Source organism: Pteropus vampyrus, unplaced genomic scaffold, assembly GCF_000151845.1.
Source record: "Pteropus vampyrus isolate Shadow unplaced genomic scaffold, Pvam_2.0 Scaffold348, whole genome shotgun sequence".
NCBI lineage: Eukaryota > Metazoa > Chordata > Mammalia > Chiroptera > Pteropodidae > Pteropus > Pteropus vampyrus.
This window is the reverse complement of record NW_011889129.1, coordinates 2,589,344-2,612,162: the sequence shown is the minus strand read 5'-3', so window position 1 is coordinate 2,612,162 and position 22,819 is coordinate 2,589,344. Positions and strand designations below refer to the sequence as shown.

The window sequence follows — 22,819 nt, the reverse complement described above, 5'->3', positions numbered from 1 at the left end:
CCCTTGGCAACCAACATTCTTCTTTCTGTCTTTATCAATTTGACTACTTTAGGTACCTTATATAAGTGGAATATATCCCAGTTTTAAGATTCTCTGGAAATAAACCTTTTAGGTAGCATTTTTCCTCTCAATTTTTAAAGTGAAAAAATTCCAGTGTACAGAGAAGTTGAAAAGATCATACAGTGATCACTCACGTACCCATTAACATTTTGCCATATTTGATTTGTCTCTAAGTTTCTTTGTGTGTTATTGTTATTTTGGCTGAATTATTTAGAAGTAAGTTGCGGACATCATTCTAATTCACACCTTAAGCACTTTGGCATGTATCTCAAAATGAAGGTTGTTTTCTGAGATATTCATTATTATAGCTAAGACCATCAACAATAATTTTCTAATACCTTATAATATTCAGTTCATATCTAGTTTTTCCCAGTTGTCCCCAAAACGTTTTTCATAACTGATAGTTTTTTTTTTTTTAACTCCACGTAGCATTTTAGTGAGCATTTTTATTAGCATCTTATTTGATACCTATAGGTTGATCCAGGGGACTTTTCTCATTTAGAAGGATTTTTTTTTCCTAATTACAACAGTAATTAGAATAGTATTTGTTAAAAATTAAAACATTCTAGCAATGGTTAACTTACAAAGTGAAATTCTTTTGGAATTAAGCTCTTTAGAGTTAATCATTCTTAACAATTTGGTGTATAGTCTTCCTTTATACGCCTTCTTTATAAGAATCTTTAAATCCTATTTTAGGAACCAGCTGTTCTCTCTGCTAAGTAGTTGAAGTTTGGGTTCTTAAATTATGGTCTGTGGACAAGCTTCAGATTCTCAGATAACAAAAAATTTTGCTTCCACTGTAGAAGCAAAATTGCTAAAGTACTATTACTTTTGCCACTTTACTTTTCATGAGGAGAGACTAATGCTTTGTGAGGTGGTTTACGATTCCCGTAGACATAAAGTATGCTTTAGAAGGCTCTGTTTTGCCATGGGCTGAGCAGGTTTCTGGTATGAGGGTTTTCAGGAATTTCAAAATGGAGCTGAAAGGCTGCATACGAGGGTAAGACTAGGATTTGGGGGCTTTTGTAGTGAGACAGAAACATCGGTAGACAGAGATAGAAAATTAAAATGTAAATATGGGAAATGCAGAATTGGCAGAGTTGAAAGGAGCCTGGGTGGGCAGAGTCTGAACCTTTTTATCCTTGGACATATTATATTAGCTCTTGGAGATCCCTACCTTACAAACTTAGACTTTTTTGTTATGTATGCCTTGTGAATGCGCTCGAGAGAGAGCTATATACAGGGATGAGGTAGATGCTAGTAGCTCATGTCGCAAACTCCTAACAGAGCAGTCCATTGGGAGCTGCAGAGATGGTGAACCTCTGAGACTTGGCAAGTAAGATCAGGCTGGCAAAGATAACAAGACTCTTGTGTATCAATGTTTCCTGAGGCCATTGATTTCTCCTTTATGGAAAGGGGTAACCTTTCTTTCTCTCAGCATATTGCAGCAATCACAGAAGATAGAAACTGCATAGATGTGACCCTGAAAATGATCTTTAAGCTTTGCTTGATATAACACAGTGAACTCATTTTTAGCTTTAATGATTATATAAACCTTTTTGTCCTGGTCACTTTGCCATCCATAAAATGGAAAACAAAATTGAGAGCAGATTAATTGCAGTATGGGTTGCCTCAGGCTGTCTCTCTAAACACAGGCTGGGTTAAGTTTTTGCCAATAGGTAGCCTAAATATGGCAAGGGGCAGGGTTAGGTATGATGAAGGGTTAATTTCAACAATGGCTCCAACGTGGCTTCATTGGCCTGGTTTTCTTCCTGTCTCTTAAGCTCCTGACCTTCTGCATCTCCTGGCTAACAGGATCACATTACGTTTTTAGGAGCAACAGAAGCCACTTCTTCTTGGCCCTACTCCTCACTCCCTACTCCCCAGATATTTTCTTTTCTTTACTTATCATTTGATACCTATAAAATATACTTTTAATATATATGGATATTGTTATAAGGTTTATAGTAAGTATAATAAGTAGCATAAAGTATAATAATAAAATGAACATATGCAAACTTACTACCCAACTTAAGCCATTATTAATGCTGTTGAAGCTACCTGTGTGTCCCCTCCCCAGTCACTCTTTTCCTCCCAACTGTCTAGAATTTTGTGTTTATCATTCCCTTGATTTGTCTCTGATTTCAAAGCCTTTCCTTCCTGAAGTTCTTCTGACTTGAGTATTGTTACCTTAAAGGAGTATCTGCTCAACCTTTAAAATAGATATTAGGCAAACATATTTTAAAAATATATGTATATTTATACATAGACTTTAGGTTGATTCATCAAAGTCTTAACTGTTATGACATCTGGGCAGTATGATCAAATTTGTTTTTTATTGTCCTTTTATGAATTAAAAAATGTCTAAAATGAAATATACCTTATTTTTGCATTAGAAACTTTTTTTTAAGCAGCGGGGTAGCTATAGGCTTTTCTGTGAGAGTTGCTTATCAGCTTTTGGGGGAAAAGAGGATAGTGCCAGTGAAACTCTGGCCAGAAGCAGAGGTAGGAGAGTCTCATGAATCTAGATTCACACAGGCAGGAGCATTTCTCTTCCTGTTGCCAGGGGCTCTGATGTAAGCTATGGGGAATGTTAGCTAGGGATTATCATCATTACTCTTTTTTGCACTGCCTGTCTCTGAGGAGAGGTAAATGTATTTCTGGACTATAACCCCCATTATGCTTTTTAATTGTCAGGTTTTAGTTGATAGATTCTGTCTTCGAGGAAGTAGCAGGTTAATGTCAGGGTGAGAACTATTAGCTCACTTCTGTAGCGCTGCAATCTGTTAATAGATCTCTCCAGAATGGACTTCAAACTGGGTCCTGTCAAAGCTAATTTGAGACATCATAAACCATTTGCCTATTTTGGATAAGCTGGTATGACTCTATTCTTTCCTCTATTTCACACCCCTTCCCACCGCCCCCAATATACAAAGATCCTGGAAAGTAAATAATCTTTGATGGTTCTGGTAATTGGTGGTAATGGAGTAGCTCTTTCTTGTGTGGGCTTAGAGCCCTGCTATTGAGATTGCCACCTTCTTTTTTAATAATCGAATGTGAGTTTTGGGAGGCCAGGGACCTTTATTTCGGTGCTATATCTCTAGTGCCCAGTGCAGTGCCTGCTACATAGTAGATACTAAGTAAGTATTTCAGAGTGAATAACTTTCACAGGAAGAAAAATGATCAAGAATTCACAGCTTTCTTGTTCATAAATAATGTGCACAGTGCAAGGAGAAGCATGAGCTGGATCCTGGTCTTCAGTTAATTTCTTTCTGATTCCACTGTCAGTTTGCTATGAATAGTTATCAAACCTTTCTAGATTTTGTGGTAGGTGAGTGTAGATGGTGGTGCTTATAGCTAGTAGATGGAGAGGGGTTGGAAAGGGAATGGACCTGACTGTTCAGAAGCAAAGGGCTGATATGGAAGCAAAGGGCATGACTCTGATTTGGGCCATGACAGTAGAACTATTACAATAATTAGATGGCTCTCAGGAAGGTAGTTAGCTGTCCATCAGACCACCAGCATATTTAAAAAAATCTTCTGGGGGAATTCTTTTGCCTAGAAGAAAAGCAAGAATTATTCTGGAAGGACCTTGATTTTCATTCATGAATTTTGTGGGGAGAGGAAGTGTGAATATTCTTTTTGATGATACACATCTTTATTCTCTAGAAACATAGCCTGAATGATTTAGAGAGAAGAGTTCACTTTTATTTTACAGATGAGCACCGGCTTCACAGTGGCAAACTCTGTCTGATCATCCTCACATGTATTGCAGAGGTAGGTCTCACCAGTCTTCTTGTGTTAGCTAATTTCTTACAAAGTGCCATCTCTTCCTGCCCTTCTCTCTCAGTTCCTGACTTTTAAGGTCTTAAAGCTAAGAAAGAAAATCTGCCCCCTTTGTATTGTCTGTCTCCTCCCGCTAGAATGCAAACTCTGTTAGCAGGTACTTTGTCTCCTTCACCAGTCTATTCTCAGTGTCTGGCACAAAGTAGAGGCTAAATTAGTATATACTTCATGAATGAATAATGAATTGTGATATGTTATAATTGAGAACTGGAAGATTCTAGCTCTTAATAGTTTTAAACAAGAGACTTAATCCTCTTTAGAAAAAAATAATCCTGCCCCTTTGAAGCTGCTCCTGTTGGGTCTTTTCCATTGAACAAAATGGAAAAGGAGCTCAAGTTTCTTGCGGGGGGTGGGGGTGGAGGGGTGGGGGGGTAGGGGGATGGGGGGTGGGGGTAGCCAAAGAGAGGAATTGGAAAGTGAGTGAAGTTGGCTGATTGCAATTTAGTGAAGAACAAGAGCCTGAGGGGAAAAAAGAGGTTTTTCGGCTTTGTAAGGAGGTACTTTTGCTTGGATTAATTAGGCCTGAACTAACATGGGACCTTGGTGGTAATACAGGTATGGCAGAACTTGAGTCAATTTAGAGCTAAATTTGTAGCTTCAACCTCCCCCTTCATTATTCCTTATTCTGATCTTTTTTCTCTTAAAACAGTGAAGGTGGTTCATGTGGAGTAGAGATCTCTCTCATTCTTTCCCTTTTTATGTTCTCTGTGAAAAGATGACCTACTTTTCACCAGGTTAAGGGGAGCTGGTTATGGAAGAGCTGCTTATTAACAGTGGGCCTGGTGTAATTGCTTTTTAAAAATCTTTCTAAGAAAATCTTTAAAGGAGTTGTTTTTCACAAATTGTAACTGTTCTTAGTAATTGGAGGCTGTAGGCATGTCAGATCTTCAGCAAAAGTGTTGGGAAGGGGCCAAGAGGTGTTTATTACTGATCCATGGTGAGAGGTTTTTGATTTCCCATCAGTCTTTAGCAAAGCCAGAGATAGACAGGGTCTTGCCTACTGCTGTGCTGCCCGTGTAGCAGTTTTCTCCTGCTGTGCCAAACCTGCTCCTGGTGGAGCACAGACCTTTCTTCTTAACTGTAGATCCTCATGTGGAGCCTGCACATGTATCCTGCAGCCCCTATGAAAACCTTCAAGCTGTCACAAACAGAGCAGGCTCCTTGGGCAGATGGGAAGGAAGAGATAATAGGAAAACAGATTCCTCTCACCATTTGCCTCATGTCCCTGTGCCATAGTTTTTACTGTTTGTAATTTGCTTAGATATTTTTGACCAGTTAGAGTCACCCTGGGAATTACTCCTAAGTAAAATCTCATGGCTTAAGTAGGGTTTGACATAAAAGCTTTAGGCTCATCCATTAATTAGTTCCGCAGCTAGTCCTTGAAAGTAGTTCTTAAAGTCAAGGATTTGTAGGAAGTATGATAGATTATAAACCGAGTTTCTTAAGTATAGCTCTCATTCCTTACTTTTTGTCTGTATTTTTATTTTTATTAGGATCAATATGCCAATGCATTTTTGCATGATGACAACATGAATTTTCGAGTAAACTTACATAGAATGGTAGGTGTGACTATTGCTTCTTGTTTTTTTCTTAGAGGAAATTTTTTGTGTATTGGCAAGATTGTGGAGGATGAAATTGATCCTACTTAGAACAAATGTGGGAGGAATGTTACGCTAAAGGGCTCTCTGGCTTGACTGCTGTTCAACAAGACCCATGCCTGTTGGGATTTTTTTGTGTGTCATGGAGCTGTTTCTTACTTGAGAGGATGGAAGGTCCGCAACCATATACCCATGGCAGTAATATTAGAATGTATCAGTAACACAGATTTCAACAGGGATTTGGGCCTAAGCCTTTTGTTTTCACAATATAGTATGATCTTTACTTAATTAAGACTAGATAGTTCTTTGATTTATTGATCTCTGAGTAGTGGAGGAAATAGAATATGAAGGATCAGGGAATTTCCTAAAACTTGGAGGTATGTTAAAAAATATCACAGAGGTTTATATTTGAAACTTACTTTTGGTTTTTGCAACTGCCACTGTTGCTCCTTCTACACAGTCACCTTCTCTTCTTTTTCTTATTATTTTATCAAAGAAAAATACCAGTATATCTCATTTGTCATTAGTAATGTCACTTGTATAGATAAAATCAAAGTAAAAATAACACTTTTCCTATTGTATGGGATGTTCTGGTGCCCTTTGGGGCTGTTGTCTTGCTGAATTGTGTTTTTGTCACAGGCTTGCATTGATAACTGAGAAGCATTTACAAGTCCTCCCTGCCCCACCCAATCCCCACCACTAGAAAAAAAGAGAGAAAGGTAGCATCTCTGTAGTAGTGATTTTCTTTGCATGAAATACATGATGACGAGCCATTGGATGTCAGTTCAGGTGCCTGCTAATTTCAGTTCTTTTTTGTGTGAAGCCTATGCGACACAGGAAGAAGGCTGCAGACAAGAACCTTCCCTGCCGTCCTTTAGTATGTGCAGTACTGGGTGAGTATCATCAAAATTGACATTTTTCTGAGCCAGCGACAGGTTTTCATAATTAAGATAAGAGATAGATCCTGGCTGATGTACTTCTTCCTCAGAGAAGTTGTAACTAATTGTGTTTCTTTCCTGGCCTAAGAAACTATGTTTTTTGTTGAATTGGTAAAGCAACTCCCATGAATAGAATGTTCAATTAAAGAGTGCTCTTGCTCTCAGAAAAAGATCTTTCTAAGGAGACAAATGGCTAAGTCTAAACTTGATACATGATTTACATTTGTAAAATATCTTATTCCTGATCAAGATTTCAAATCTGCACCCCCCATCCCCCCCCCCCCCCCCCACCCCCGTCCTTTCTTGGTCCATATTGATGTGTGAACTGACTAGGAGGCTTGATGTTTAAGGTTCAGACATGTAAAACTTACTCCGAATATATTAAGCTTAAATTAAGCTGAGATGAAGCTGACAGAACTGACAGGTAGGGGGCTGTATTTTAGGTAATTTTGTCAGAATGCTGCATTGCCTTGGGGGAATGATCTGAACTCTTAATCCCATTTCACTTAGATATTCAGCTCTAGTTCTTAGATCTACTTGATTTTAGAAACAGTAATTAAGACTATGTAATAAACTTCCATTGACCCGAAGCCCCACAGACTATTTTAGTCAATATCTGTCCAACTGAGCATATAGTGAGATAGGATAGACATAGTTTTAGAGCTGAGTCTCTGGTTACATGGACGTGATCCATAATTTCTTCTACGTTTGCCTCATCAGTCAGTTCTCAGAATATGATTTCCCTCTGGCATTTGCATTAGTGCCATGGTATGAAATACCTGTATAGTGAAATCTCCTTTGTATATGAATTTATTGGCAGGTCAAGGTATTCTTCTGGAATTAGTAAAGTTAACTAATTTTCTCATTACTTTACAAGTGGTAGGTCATGAAAGTTGCAAAAAGTGCCTTATATTAAATAAATTTAAGTGTGTGTGAATAAAGATGTTGTTAGTGGATGCCATGCAGCATGAGTGCAAGGTATACTCAGAAGGTTTTTTCCAGTTCGGAGGCAAGGAATGAATTTCATTCTGATTAATTTAATTTTCTCCTTTCTCCATTCAGACCTGATGGTGGAATTTATTGTAACACACATGATGAAGGAGTTTCCTATGGATCTCTATGTGTAAGTACCATGTTTCATTTAATGTGTGCAAATCTGTTTTATGGAGTTGAGTGATAGGAAATTCATAGTCAAAATTTCTATGTATATTTCACTTCAGGAAAAACACATTTGTGTGTAGAGAAGTGTCAGGGAGCATTTTGTGGCCGGGATTTATACATCTTTCTAGAAGAGGAAAAAAGTACAAACCATAATTTGGATTCTGTACATATCTTCATTATCACTTGTAGACACATTGCATGAGGAGTGGGGCACAGGTGTTCTTGGGCATTAAGGAGAAGAATGCAGGGGGGAGGTGGGGGGTGCAGATTTGAAATCTTGATGAGGAATAAGATATTTTACAAATGTAAATCATGTATCAAGTTTAGACTTAGCCATTTGTCTCCTTGATGCATTTAAGTAGTGATCATGGGTGGCTGTTTTGATCCAAAGATATTGAATACCAGCAGACTACTTAGTCATCCCTGGGCTTTGGCATTAAAGTAGTCAGCAATAGGAAAAGGCCAGGGAGATAGAGCTTCTGGTCCATTCTTAGCCTACATTGTCCTAGCAGCCTAGTCAGAACTCTACTAACTAGGCAGATTATGTATATAATGGCCTGGCTGGGAGATTCCTGTCTCCTGAGGAGATTTGATTATCTCTCACAATTCTTTACAACCAGAACAACTAGGGTCGGCTGAAAATCATCATATTTCAGTAAAATTTAAGCCTTCAGGGTTTCTCTCCTTTTTATTCCTGCATTCTTCTCCTTAATGCCCAAGAACACCTGTGCCACATTAGTGTGATACCAAATATGTATATCTTTATTTTAAAAAAAGCATCTGAATTGAATCTGACAACAGAATCAATACCTCCATGTTTTTGAGCAAGAGAGCAATTTGGTGCACAGCAAGCTCAGTGTACCTCATTCCAATGCCAGGCCTGGGATCTAGGGAGTATAAAGGATTTTGCTCAGAATAGATTAGACCTCCAGCTTTTTAGACTGCTTGTAGGCTATATAATCTTGGTTTTCTAGGTCTGAAATAATGATGCAAATTTTACTTTTAGGTAAGTAGGTAACAGTTTACATTTTTTCATATCTTTTTGGTATTGAGAAGTAAATCTAATCATTTATTTCTATTTAGACTATGAAAAGCTGCTTTTTATGACACTTAGATGAGTTTTCTGCTTGTTTTAGATGGGATCTCTGAATCTCGGTACCTTAGGGATTAGATTTGTTTTGCCAGAGACCTTATTTTTAGCTTGATTGTCTTATGTTCTTGTTTTAGGATATGCTGTTTACCTCATAGTGTATTATAATCAGTTTTCTCATTTTCCAAGTAGATACTGAGGCTCTTCAGAGATTAAGTGCTTTGCTCAGGTTTATTCTTTTAGTAAGCACCGTTGCCTGGACTTGAACCCAGATTTTCTTAACTGTAAATCCTAGGCTATTGCCATCCCTTCTCAGGTGTATTAGTTATCTATTGCTGTGTAACAAACTACCTCAAAACCTAGTAGTTTGATATAAACACAAATTATCTCACAGTTTCTGTGGTTCAGGAATCCTAGAGCTACGTAGCTAGGTAGTTTTGGCATTGGGTTTCTCACAGCACTGTAATCAAAGTGTTAGCCGGGGCTGCAGGCATCCGAGCTCTACTAGGGGTGGAGAATGTGTTTCCACGTTTGTTGGCAAACCTTATTTCCTTGCCATGTGGGCCTCTCCATAGGGTTGCTTAACATGGCAGTGGGCTTTCCCCAAAGTAAGTTACCCAAGAGAGAAAGAGAAGGAAAGTGAGAACCTTGGATGGAAACCATGGTGTCTTTTATAATGTAATCTCAAATGACATGCCATTTTTGTTGAGCTCACAGACAAACCCTGATACAGTGTGGAAAGGGACTACACAAGGATGTGAATGTCAGGAAGTGGGGGCCACTCGGGGCCATTTTGCAGGCTGGCTACCACAGTCGCACACCTATTACTTTGCGTCATCAAGATTCAAACTCAAGTCTCTTGAACCCCAGAGGCTGTACTCTTAAGCACTGCTGTGATAAGTGACAGAGGAAAGATTTGTACAGGATAGCTAATGCTGACTGGGGCATCAGAGAAGATATTAGAGAAGGTTGCACTTGAGCTGAGTTATGAAGAAATAGTAGGCATTTTCTGTGTGGGGGAATGAGGAGAGACACACCAAGCAGAGCACCAACATGTTCAAAGGCTTGGAGGCTTGAAAGTGTGGTATGTTTGGAGAATACAAAGTAATTCAGGAAGATTAGAGTATGAGGTACATGGAGGAAGAATAGGAGAGTAGTAAAAAGGTTGCTTGAGATTAAGTGGATAAAGGGAAATAGTTGCAGGTAGGAATGACATGATAAGATTGTGTGTTCAGTATATAGAGTTATAGGTATGTATCTGTCCACCCAAAAACTCTCACATCCCAGCCAGTGAACCTGGTCTACACTAAATACTTGAATTCCCTCCTCCCCCTAGTTTCTAAATTTTGGAATTGCCTTATTTTCTCAGTTGCTTTTTCCACCTGCTCTCTAATTGAATGTCCTGAGGTTAGGGAAGATAGAGAAGATAATGAGGCATCAAGCTGACAGAGGCTGGGCAGAAGGTCTCACCCTCAAGCTGAATTCACTTTCTTCATTTCTATCCATGGGCATATTTCCAGATCTTCCTTTCCCCCTTCCAATCCTCTTTCCAGTTTTGGCATTTGGAGCATCAAGTCCTTTTTAGGTGAACTTATCTGCTCCCAGCTGGGCATCAGGCCAGGTTGTTGCTCTACTTCTCATTATGTACTGCTTTTCAGCAGCATATAGCAGAATGAGAAGTTGAAAGCAAAATGAATTTCTACCATTTAAGATAAGTGTATAATCTTCTTGGTGAAATATGAAGAAATACGGAGTTTGGAAAGACTTAATACTCAAAGCCAGAATCTGGGTCAGAATTGAAATAATTTTACATCTGTATATGAATGCTGTAGGTAAAGTAGTAATGGGGGAAGGTGTTTATGAGAGGGGTGGGGAGAGAGGAAGGAAGGAAGGAAGGAAGGGAGAGAGAGAAAGAGGTGGGAAAACCCAACCAATTAATTTCCATTACTGGCTGTACTCCATGATTCTTGCTGCCACTCCCACTGTTGCTATAGGATTTGAGAGTGAGGGGAAATAATCTCTGAGGAGAGTAAACTCTTTTTTAAGTTACTCTTGCAGAGAAGACTTGAACTTTTTCTAAGTCAGAGAGTCCGGAATCTGTGGGTAGGCACCAGAAGAAAGTAGAGACTTCAGCAGACTTCAGCAAGAAAATTTCAGAATAAAGTTAGAAGTGTCTTGTGTTGAAATAGGAAGCCACTATATGCATAAAAGAAATGCTCCAAGAAACAGTAAATTTTAAGTCATTTAGCTAGTATATAATTTTAAGATTATAGCAGTTAAAACTTTCATTCTGCATGGTAGTGTAAGTTGAGACCACAAGGCTAATGCTATCACTTTTTAGGTGGCTGCAGAGGCAGGAACAGAGCCTAGGAACAGTGCAGGAGTGATATCGATAGCCTTTAACCAAAGCAGAGGGTGGTGGCAGCAGGGGTGGGGTCACTGGTAGTAAGTATGTCACTGCTCCTGCGTGGTGGCTCAGTGTTGGGATGGCATTGTCAAAGAGCCAAGGTGTAGGGTGTCTACATTCAGGCCATGTGAGAAATGCTGGCATCCAGGAACATACAATGCATGGGTGGTCATGCACCAGCATTATCCAGCCACCCTTGCTGGATACAACATAGCTTTCAGCACCAAGGACCTAATGACTATCAATTTAATGGGGAAATTGATAGGAGAGTTTGTATATTCCTAAGTTAAATCCTAGTTTGAACAAGGCATCCTGTAACTAGTGACAACTGCCATCAGGAGATCACACCACAATTTCTAAAAAAACAACAAATGATTTGGAAACTGTTAGGATGATTTATACTGCAATTTATATCTCTTGGTAAGTAATTTTGATAACAGTTTAGTTTATTTAGAGAATAAAAAGGAATTATTTTAAAATTTGATGTATTGATTTATATCTTAATTTATATTTCTGTATGGTTTGTAAAATATTTCACTCTTGAAGATACTGGAGTCTTTTAACAGAGATCCATTACATAGTCCTCATAAAATCCTGTCTGAAAGACACATACAAGGCCATTTAGAGGAACAGGGAACAGGAAGAACAGAGAGAGATCTCGATAAGGGGACAAGTAGAGTAGGCTTGTAAGGTAGCTTTGGGCCTCTGTTTCCACCCTCCACCCCTTCCCAATCTACTTTCTGTATAAATTTGCCGATTCTGGATGTTATCTATAAGTGAAATTATATAATATGTGAGCATTAGTGACTGACTTTTACTTGGCATAATGTTTTCAGGTTTCATCTATATCGTAGCATGTATTAGTACTTCCTTCCTTTTTATGGCTAATTAATAATAATATGAATGTATGGCATCATTTTATTTATTCATTCATCAGTTGATAGACATTTGGGTTGTTTATACCTTTGGCTATTATGAATAATGCTGCTATGAACATTTACGTAAAAGTTTTTGTATGGATGCGTGTTTCATTTTTCTTGTGTATATACCTAGTGGAATTGGTAGGTCGTATAGTAACTCTATGTTTAACATTTTGAAGAACTTCTAAACTGTTTCCCAAAGTGGTTGTACTATTTTACATTTCCACCAGCAATATATGAGTGTTCCAATTTTTCTACATCCTCACCAAAGCCAAGGTTTTTGTTTTTGCTTGGACTCTTCCCCTTTTTGACAAAAGTAGAAGGAACATTAACTTGTTTTAAGAAATTACCGTGTAAAACCTTGAGAAATTAGATTATTGGTTCATTGGTTAGCTTACTAGTTATCTCCATATTATTCTCATGATATGCTCATTTTTCTAGACCCCCATTACCAAGGACTTATAAGCAGAATTGCAGTGGGATGAGCACTTTGAAGAGTTTTGAGAAATGCATACATCCTTGTAACAACTATCCCAGTCAGGATAGAAAGCATTTCTAGTCCCTAAAAAGTTCCTTCGTGCCCTTTTTAGAGGACGTTGAAATTTTTAAAAATGAATTTGCTTTAACTGGTGGATTTCTTACTGTAAAAGTAATATGTAGTTGTAGAAAATTTGGAGAAAACAGAAAAAAAGAAAGAACAGAATTCACCTATCATTCTACCACTGAAAAAAGGCAACCACTGTTATCATCAAAATTAACTTTTTTCCTATTCATTTGAAAATAGTTGTGACCGTTATCATATATTAATAGTATACAATTTTGCATGTTGTTTTATCACTTTAACATAAATATCTTTTTGTGTTGTAAAAATTGTTCACGACTGTACTTTTTAAGAGCTTCATGGGGTTCCTTATTTGGATGTGTATTAGTCTGCGTGGGCTGCCATAATAAAAACCACATATTGGGTGGCTTAAACAACAGATATTTATTTTCTCACAGTTCTGGAGGCTGGAAGTCCAAGATCAAGGTACTAGCACCCTTGGTTTCTCCAGAGGCCTCTCTCCTTGACTTATAGATGGCCGCCTTCTTGCGTGTCCTCATATAGCCGTTCCTATCTGTGGGAGTGCTCCTGCTGCTCTTTCTCTTCTTTTAAGAAAACCAGCCCTGTCAGATGAGGGCCCCATCTATCGGCCTCATTTAACTTTAATTACCTTCTTAAAGGCCTTATTTCCAAATATAGTCCCATTGAGGTTAGGGCTTCATCATGAATTTTGGAAGAACATAATTTAGTACATAACATATGCGTAATGATTTACTTGCTACTCTCTCAGCATTGGACATTCTTTCCACAGTTCTTTCCAATTTTCTTGTATTTTGAATAAGATTATAATGAACATATTTTTGTATAAAGCTTTTTTTTTTCATTCTGGCTTAAAGCTAAATTCTCTAGAGTGGTGTTAGTGGGTCAAAGGATATAAGCCTTATAGAGATAGCCAAATTGCCTCCTAAAAGGGCTCTTTACCAATTATACTTTCTCTAATAATGTATGAGTGGCTGTTTTGCTCTACTTTTGTCAGTATTGAAATCTATATTAATTTTATATGCAAAAATAATCTTTTTTTTAAGTGAAGCTGAGCATTGTAGAAAAATGTTAACTTTCCTTATTTCACCTTTTCTGAGGGGGCTGGGGGAATTTGGTCAAAGGAAATGTTGACCATTTCCTTTGTCCATCTTTGTTATTAGGGGTGTTATTGTTTTCTTCTTTATCAATTTGTGTAAACATATATATTAAGCATAGTAGTAACCCTTTCGTGTCATTTACTGCAAATGTAATTTCTCATATTGTTTGGCTTTTAATTTTAATGCTTAAAATTTTTTTTCTCAAACGAGATTTGCATTTTTAGGACATAAATATCATCAGTATTTTTCTTTGTACTTTTCGTCCATGGCTTTTTAAGCTTTCAAAGCCCTCCCCCAGTCAGAGATGTAAAAACATTTTTTTGTTAGATTTATAGTATTTAAAAATGTCTTTCATCTCAACCTACTAACTGTTTATTTGGAAATACTCTCAAACATGTTGTTGGGATGTGACCACTGTTGAATAATCTAGTGATCTAGAACAGTACTGTCCAATAGAAATTTTTGTGATGATAGAATAATTCTATTTATCTGTGCTGACCAGCATTGTAGTCACTAGCCATTTGTGGTTATTGAGTATTTGATATGTGGTTAGTGCAACTGAAGAACTGATTTTTTACTTTAATTTAATGTAAATGAAATTTAAGTTGATAAATTAAATGTAAATTTTATTTAAAATTTAATATACATTAAAAACAAATTTAAATAGAACTAAAGACTTAAGGTCTTTAATGTTGTGATTTTGCATCCTGTGTTTGCAACTTTAAATGACGTAGTCTAATTCTGGTCCACTGGTGCATTCTTCCTCCGAGGAAGGATACTCAAGGGAATGGTATTAGTGCCTAATTGATTATTGACATATATGTGGTTATAGCCTCCTTTTCCTATTGATAAGGGGAATTAACACAGGCAGTGTATGTGTGCATGTGTGTGTGTTGGGGGGAGGTTTATCCACCAGAATGCTGCAGATAGAAGTTCCTTTCTTTTGCATGTGCATAATTCATACCCAGCATCTTTAGTGGCCTTAGCAAAGGTGCTTCGCTAAAAAAATGGTATTTGTATCCAGTAAGCCATTGAAGGTTATAAAACAAAAAGCAATAAACCAAACAAACTCATAGACACAGACATTAGTGTGGTGGTTATCAGAGGGGAAGGGGTTGACGGAGGGATGAAAAGGGTAAAGAGGGTCAAATAGGAGGAGACTAGACTTTGGGTGGTGAGCACACAGTGCAATATACTGATGATGTATTGTAGATTTGTACACTTGAAACTTACATAATATTATTAACCAATGTCACCCCGATAAATTTAATTTAAAAAAAGAGTATCTGTGGTGAGTTGCCCCATATTCTTAGGCTAATCCAAGTTTTTCTCTTTCTCTTTTACAGACGCTGCATTCAAGTAGTACATAAACTACTTTGCTACCAGAAGAAGTGTAGAGTACGCCTGCATTACACCTGGCGGGAACTCTGGTCAGGTAACTTCCTCTTTTGAATTCATTCTCTTTTCCTGTATCTTTTATGAGTCTTGAGGCCTGGGCACAAGATGAATTTTAAGAAAAGAAACAGTCTGTTTAGGATGCTTCTATTTTCATTATACTTTTTGTCGTTTCAGTCTTGTTCTAGTCCAGACCTGGGTATTCACATAGCTATTCTATACTTCTCGTTTCTTCTGCTCTCTGTATTTTTTTTTTATCAGCTGTTGGAAACAATTGAATATTTCTTGAGTTTCATTGATTCTTCCTTTGAGTAAGAGTGAGGAGTCAGTACAAACTTGGATTCTCCCTTGGTTCCATTTGGTAGCAGCATATGGACTATAGGGAAGTTTCTGTGTGTTTCTTCAAGATGAGTAATCTCAGGAGGAATGTCATAGGGAGAGGAGGTGGGGAGGGGGCGGAGAGATGGGGGGAATCCTGCTCTTTGTGTTAGATCTGGCATTATTACTGTTTACAGACAGTGTCAATTGTACCACTCCCCCTGTGCCAGAGACAAAAACAGCAAATTATAGTGTTTACTTTTTTCTTTGTATCCATTTGGTAGCCCGGGAAAGTCACTGCCACCCCTGCATGCGGGAAGTGGCTCTTCTCTAAGGGTACAATTAAAGCCGGCTTGCCACCCCTTTCTTTTGTGCAATTAAATTGGAGGTTTCAGGAAAGCAGAGGAGACATGTTCCCTGAGGCATTTGCTTGCTGATAGGTCCTGGGGCTTTTGTGACCCGATGGTACAATAAAGTCTTCGCTAGATGATTATAGGGATGTATGGTTGCCCCACCCATGGGAGAGCTTCTTTGTATTCTCAGCAGAGGAGGTGTGTTAATGTCAGAGACTTTATTAGAAATGGGCCAGTAACCCCTCCCCCTTCCATAGAATTCATCTCACTTGTTGTGACACGTGGTTTCCTGCCAACCTAATTTGGCTTTCTAAATTTAGCCTTCTATAATGGGAAGTAGAGATCTTTAATTAATGGATTAGCAAATTCTTTGCAGTCACTGCCTATGGTGGTGAAGAGGGAGTAGGAGAATAGCACTAAGTGGCAATAGTGGCATTTTGGTATTTTAGGAGAAAAGAGTAAAGATGGTATGAGAATTTGAGATTGAGGGAATGTCAGAAAAGCTAAAGAGAAATCAAAGGAAATTGAAATGACCAAAGTTAGAATTTCTTAGGTAGGAATAATTCTTTTTAATATAAAGGACTGCTTTGGTTGCCTATGGATAGTTATATGATTATTAGGCTCTAAAAACTTAGGATTAAAGAGAAAACAAAAATGACGCAAATCTGTGGATGTTAATACAGTTGTAGAACTTAAAACAAGTACAGATGGTTTATGTTTCTAATTGGGATGAAGTTAACGTGATACTGAAGAATTGGTGATAGTAGTTGTTTCTGCCTGCTTTTGATTCTCTTCTGGTTTCATTTTCTCTTTTATTCTATTTTCTTTTCTTCCTATCCTGGCCATTTCCGTCTCTGGCCCCTGGGATTTCTCCGGCTTTTCTCCCATCCTCATCATCTGTTGTCTTCTTACTCATTGTCCGGTTCCATTGCCTTTTTCACATTGTCTTCTACTGTTCACTTGGTTCTGTCTCCCTGGGTCCTAGGGCTTCCCATTACTCTCCTCCCTCTACCTGTATCCTGTTCTTTGTGCTATTGTTCTCATACATTTTACTTTTACATAAGGTATAAATCCCACAATAATGCATTGCCATAATTTTGCTTAAAGAGGCAATTATTTTTTAAAGAAATTAAAAAATGTCTTTTATATTTACCTTTTCTGGCTCTTAATATTTCCTCATTCTGGCTAGGAAATTGTGAGGCAGGAGACCATTCTTTGTTGGTCAGTTGACTTTATGTCTTTGAGTGCTTTCTATAATGTCAGCTCTGTAATTACGTTCTATCTCAGGACTGATCATTAGCATTTTAAGGCCATTGATAGGTTGAGAGGAGGTGTATATGAGTGTCATTTGTGAGGCCTGGATGACTGCTTGCTCTTGAGACATAGGGATTTGTGCTAGAGCTCTCTGCCAAGTGAGGTTAGCTCCTTTTCCTATGTAGACTGGATAAGCCATCCTGGAACCCGGGCTCTATGTGTTCATATATGGAGTGTACAGTGAGATGTAGAGCAGCAGGTGTTAAGGAAAGCTGCAAAATACTACACTACATCTGATGCATCAGAGCCCATAATAATGTATAATGTTGCAATCAGTGAATATAAATGTAGCTGTGGTAGATCCACCTACTCCTTGGCTGGTACTACCCCTCATATGTCGGTGTGCCCATGTTTTCCCTCTTTCTTTGCCTTCTAGACTTATGGATTTGAGGGAGGTGTGTGAAACTCATCATGGCAAATATGTTTATGTGTATAGATGCTTGCCTGTACATGTGCTGCAAACTTTCATGGAATTTTACTTACAAATATTACTGGTAAGGCATATGTTGTTAGATCAGACACATAAAAGTCCTTGGGTGTCAAGGAAGCAGTCAGCTAGGGTCCAAATGCCTTTTGTCATTTGGAATGTGGATGTTTAGTATCACTGCACTTTGGTGATTTTTATTCCTGTGCTGTTGACTACAGTAGCTTTTTGTTATTGGAGAGGTAGCCAGAGGTTCACCTCCAGATTCCTTTACAGAATTCCCAGGCTTGGTCTAATGGAGAAGGAAAAGCCACCTGTGTCAGTTGGGGGTTTAACCCTATCTGATATATTGGTTTTATTGATACAAGCCCTGACCTACTCCCTGGCACCACTGTCTGTTTATGATACCTGTCACCATGGTATCTGAGTAAGCGGGGAAATATATTTAGGCTAACTTTAACTAAAATATGGAAAGGAAGAAATCTTGTATCTATCTTTGCCCTCTTTTCAGCAATCACTATTTTTCACTAAGTTATGGAAAGTTCAAAAGCTCTTTTGACCTCTAGACTTTTATTTTGAGTAAAAGATTAGGTGTTAAAACTCTCTTCTGATAGAGATAGAAAACAGAGTTTTAGGCTAAGATTCTAGTAAAATAGTTCTTTTTACCTCTGAGAATATAATGCACTTGATCTTAGCCAAAAGGCCGAGAAGTGATGAGAATATAATGAAAGAAAGATTTTTATGTCCAGAAAAACATCTATTTGTACATACATATTACAGTTTCAGAGGTAATTTTATGTAAATTTCAAAGAATTCACGGATCCTCTGAAAGCCTATCCATGATCCTGTTAATAATCTCTGTCTTAATTTTAGGTTCCATGGACTCCTAATTAATTGTTTTCACAGAACATCATAGTATCTGATTAAATATTTTTTCTGTATTTACTGATCATACTGCATTCTTCTGGGAATTTTAGCTTAGCAGTCTCCTTTCTGAACTTCTTCAGGCTGAAGACCATTTGGTCACTGTGTTTTATTTCCTGTGTCTTCCTATAGCACTTGGAGCTTCTATTTTAGCATATCACATTGTTTTGCTTTGTTGGCATATGTCTGTATAAAGATTTGCTTACATACCTGTCTTTCTCTTTAAAAAGTTCCTGGAGGGCAGGGCCTGTGTTTTAATGATTGTTTTATCTCTAGCACACCATTTGGCTTATGACAGGGACTCAGAAGACATTTGAAAGAATAAATAAATGGATGAATGGATATGTAGAACTTCTATTAATGATAAATTAACATTCTCTCAAAGAAACACAGTGTTGTGTTTGGGCCTTAAAGTAACAACAGCAATAATAATAGAACCCAGTAGGATGTTTGTTGTCATGTTTCTGTTGACTCCATCACTTTTTAATTTGAGTTATTGATGTGAAAGAGAATGGTGGGTAATTTCTCTTCCTTTTGTCTCTTTCTTCCTTACCCACAGATACATGGAATGCTTTTAACCAAGTAAAAATGGAAACTGATCATTTCTAAGCCATTAACCAAAGAATGAGCACAATGTTTAGAGAGAACCATGCAGTCGTTGGAGAGGGAAATCTTGAACACAGCTTCATGGAGTCAGCTTATTTTACTTCCACTGCAGGAGAAAGGGCATTGGGGAGGCAGCCTGCATTTAAACAGTATAGCTTTCCACAGTCTGAAAACATGGATGGATTTAAAGGCAGATTTATACCGGCATTTTATATTCAGCATTCATCTATGGATCACAGTCTTCCTTACTCTTTTACTCTGCCGCATCTCTGGGTGATAATTCATTATCTTTATCACCATTTGTTGAGGAAGGAAGTGGAGCTATAGAACAGTAAATGACTTGCTAAGGATCATGGAACCAGACACTAAACAGAGTCATGATTAGAACTTAAGAGTTCCTGACTCCTATGCTCAGACTCAGATCACTAGGCAACATTTGCCTCCCTGCAGGAAGAAAGGCCTCCAAAGCCCCCAAAACAATCTGTTCAGCTTCATTGTGCTAAATAGCATCCAAAGCATTCACAGCTTTGTGAAAAAGAAATTGTTCATGGTCTGACCTTTCAGATGCCTACTGGGAAAAATGGAAAACCCAGAGAATGTCACAGCTTTCTGGATCCAGCTGGCTTTGTCATCACTGGCAGAATCCTATGACTTCATGGTTTAGGGACACAGTGAGATTGGGAATTGTGAGCCTTTCGTTGGACGCTTATTACACTGTAGGTGTTGTCATGCAGGACTGAACATTTTCAAGAGGAGTGACCGGAAAGCCGTAGATTGATCTGGCACTTCTTGTATAGGTTACAGCTTTGACGGTTTGGCAGCCCCTCCTGACTTTGAGAAGCTGTCCTTTGAACTTTTAATTGTCTGCTTTTTTTAGTTTAGTTTCTTTTTTAATTTTTTTTATGTTGATATAATTATAGACTCACAGGAAGTTGCAAAAATAGTGCAGAGAATTTTTGTACCCTTCACCCAGCTTCCTCCAATGGTGACATCTTATATAATTCTACGATATTGCTGCTTTTAGTTCTGAAGAGGACATCCATGTGGGAAAGAACGTAGCAGTAAACAGCTAGAGTAGATGGGAAGAGGAATTTTGGCAGCCGCTATTACTATTTTGTTTTTTAAATTGTTCTTCTTCTTTTCCCCAAATTCTCTCTGATTTAGGGGAATATGTTATAAGACATTTTAGGCTTGACGTGCCTAATTAAGGCTGCTGTAGCTTCTGTGTGCAGAAAGGTAGAGGCGTCTTTCTTCTGTGGATAATCAATTACTCTCAAAGTTAGAATGTTCTAATATATGAGCATAGAAGATGTTTCTCTGTTTTCCTAATTCTGTGATGAAAGATTCTGTACAGCCATGTAGAAAGTCCCAGGAGTGAAAAAGAATGCCAGAAACTCCTTTTTTCTTCAAATCACCACATTTGGCTAACTCCAAAATTTACATTATTTTGAATCTTTCACTCCCTCAGAAACTTGGCAGCAGCAAAAGATAAGACTTTCTAACAGGTGTAGCCTGTTAGTGGAGTAAAAGATTCCCACCTAAAAACCACTCAGAGTGAGCAATCTGTGTTCTTTTCTCTGTACATGAAGTCACTTCCTATCCAGAGGCTCACTAGCATATTGTCAACAAAAAGAGGCAAAGGAAGGAGTAGCTGTGCTTTTGTTGCTATGCCTATAGTAGTTCTAAAGAAACATATCATTTGGTTTCATAGGTATTATTCCCTAGATCTCGAGTGAGCAGGACAGGTCTGTTGCTGGTTTTTACTCACTTTGGCAAGAAGTAAAGTTCTTGGATCTATATCAGATACGTGGTCTCATGGATGATTAGATTTCTTGAAGGGTGATTTTGGCTGTCTCTCAATTGAGTAATATTAGAAAAAATAAGCAAATGGCGTAGGGCCCTAGAAGAAATCAGTGGTTTCTGAGCATGCTTAGAGGCAGCTGCATAGGAATGAGGTATATGAGATCCTGCATTTCCTAGAGTCTAACTTCCATATGGGAACTTTCACATAAAAGCTCATTTTCATGATGAAGAAGAGGGTGGGTGGTAACTGTGAGGATTGCTGTGTTCCAAGTAAATGGGGAATTGGAGATAGTTGAGAACCTTATTTTCCCTTTTAGCAGATAACACTCCAACAATAAGAAAATGATAAGAGAGAACCTAACTGCCATTTAAAGAAAGGATTTGTTCTTTTCTCCAGTTCATCTAGAGGCTTGTGGAGCCTTTAGGCAGTGCAGCCTGTTGACATACTGACATTTTTTTGGTAAAATACACATAAAATTTACCATTTTAGCCATTTTAAGTATACAGTTTAGTGGTATTAAATACATTCACATTGTTAGGCAGCCATCACCACCTTTCCCCATAACTCTTCATCTTGTAAAACAAACTCTGTACTTATTAAACAATAACTCCCCATTCCCTTCCTTGCCCCCGTCTTGGGCAACCACCAGTCTACTTTCTAAGTGTCCCATGTAAGTGGAATCATATAGTATTTGTCTTTTTGTGAGGCTTATTTTACTTAACGTACTCAGGGTTCAAGAAATCAGATTCTTCCCCTTCCTCAGAGTTTGCTGGTTTTGTTATTATTTTTGTTTATCGATTGATTGATTGATTGTTATAGGTTGTCTCTTTGCCCAGGATCAGCCTGAGGTATAAACTGTATGTCTTCTTAGGTCTCTTCTGAGCCTTTTCTTGGGCATCCATAGTCACTTTCTAATTTGTAGTTGTTTTTGAATGTCGTAGTCTTTAATGTCTAGGTCCCTAAAGGGGAAAAGTGAAAATTAAGGTGGAAAAAAGAAGCAGTGGCCCCTTAAATCTCCTGGAAGTCGCTTATTGGGTGGTGGGGGGGAGGGCTTGCAACAATGGCTGCCCTCCTTTTTGTCTGCACCCCTGGTATCAGAAGCAGCAATCAGTGATAAGAGCACATATTCCCAATATTAGGAGGACAGAGTCCTTTTTGCTTGTTCTAGCTCCTACAAGCTGTGTGCAAGCTGCTGCAGGAACAAGTACACAGCTCCTTGCCACATAGCTGGCAGTGGGTCCATGGGTAGCTGCTAGTATGCTAAGAACTGAAACTGACCAAAATTAACCAAAATATACCTTCTAAATCTTCTGGAAGCTGCACACTGTCAGACTCTGGGGTTCCAAAATAGTTAATCAGAAAGATTCTGCTAGTGTAATTACTGTCTAGGTGGGGAGAGAGATTCCTAGTGCTTCCTACTCTGCCATCTTCCCAGAATCCTCGCACTGGATGTACTGACTTTTGTGCTCTGTTTACCTAGAGAGGCTCATAGCATGCAACCAAAGCCATTTCATTTTCTCATTTGGTTCATTGGCCTCTGTTTCAGTGAGGTGCTTGGATTTGCAGGGAGACAGATGCCTGTATTCTGAAAAGCCACGTAGTGTATTTTTAAATTATTCTACTAGTAGATCTTGGCTTCTAAGTCCTTCCTGTGCCACTTTGCTGATTGACAGTGAGCCTGCTGATTGCTGGCACTGTCCCTGGGTAATTGGTGATTTTGTCCAGAGATGCTAGAATTGGCTAGAGTTTGTAGTGCCTCTTGGGTTTTAGAGGCCTTGGCTTCTTACATTAGTGCTATTTCTAGCCTGTCCTTTTGAGTTTCTCTGCCTCTCTCCTAAGCAAGTGAGATGGTAATATTTCTCTCCTATCGGTCACTGTGAAATTATCCATTTCCCTTAATGAGCAAGTTCCATGCCAGGCCACAGAATGGGGCCTGGCCGTGTCTTGTCTTTGCTTTGTATTTCTTTCTCTTAGCATGTTA

The 22,819-nt window shown here is 38.3% G+C and overlaps 1 protein-coding gene across 1 annotated transcript in view; it reads left to right on the top strand.

Moving 5' to 3' along the window:
- Nucleotides 1–22,819, top strand: part of CUNH10orf76 (chromosome unknown C10orf76 homolog) — a 150,639-nt gene that overhangs the window by 37,961 nt on the left and 89,859 nt on the right. The window contains exons 16-20 of the mRNA XM_023522538.1: nucleotides 3,779–3,837; nucleotides 5,400–5,465; nucleotides 6,328–6,397; nucleotides 7,505–7,565; nucleotides 15,047–15,135. Of these exons, the coding sequence (XP_023378306.1) occupies nucleotides 3,779–3,837; nucleotides 5,400–5,465; nucleotides 6,328–6,397; nucleotides 7,505–7,565; nucleotides 15,047–15,135 (345 nt within the window). The remainder of the gene's footprint in view (nucleotides 1–3,778; nucleotides 3,838–5,399; nucleotides 5,466–6,327; nucleotides 6,398–7,504; nucleotides 7,566–15,046; nucleotides 15,136–22,819) is intronic.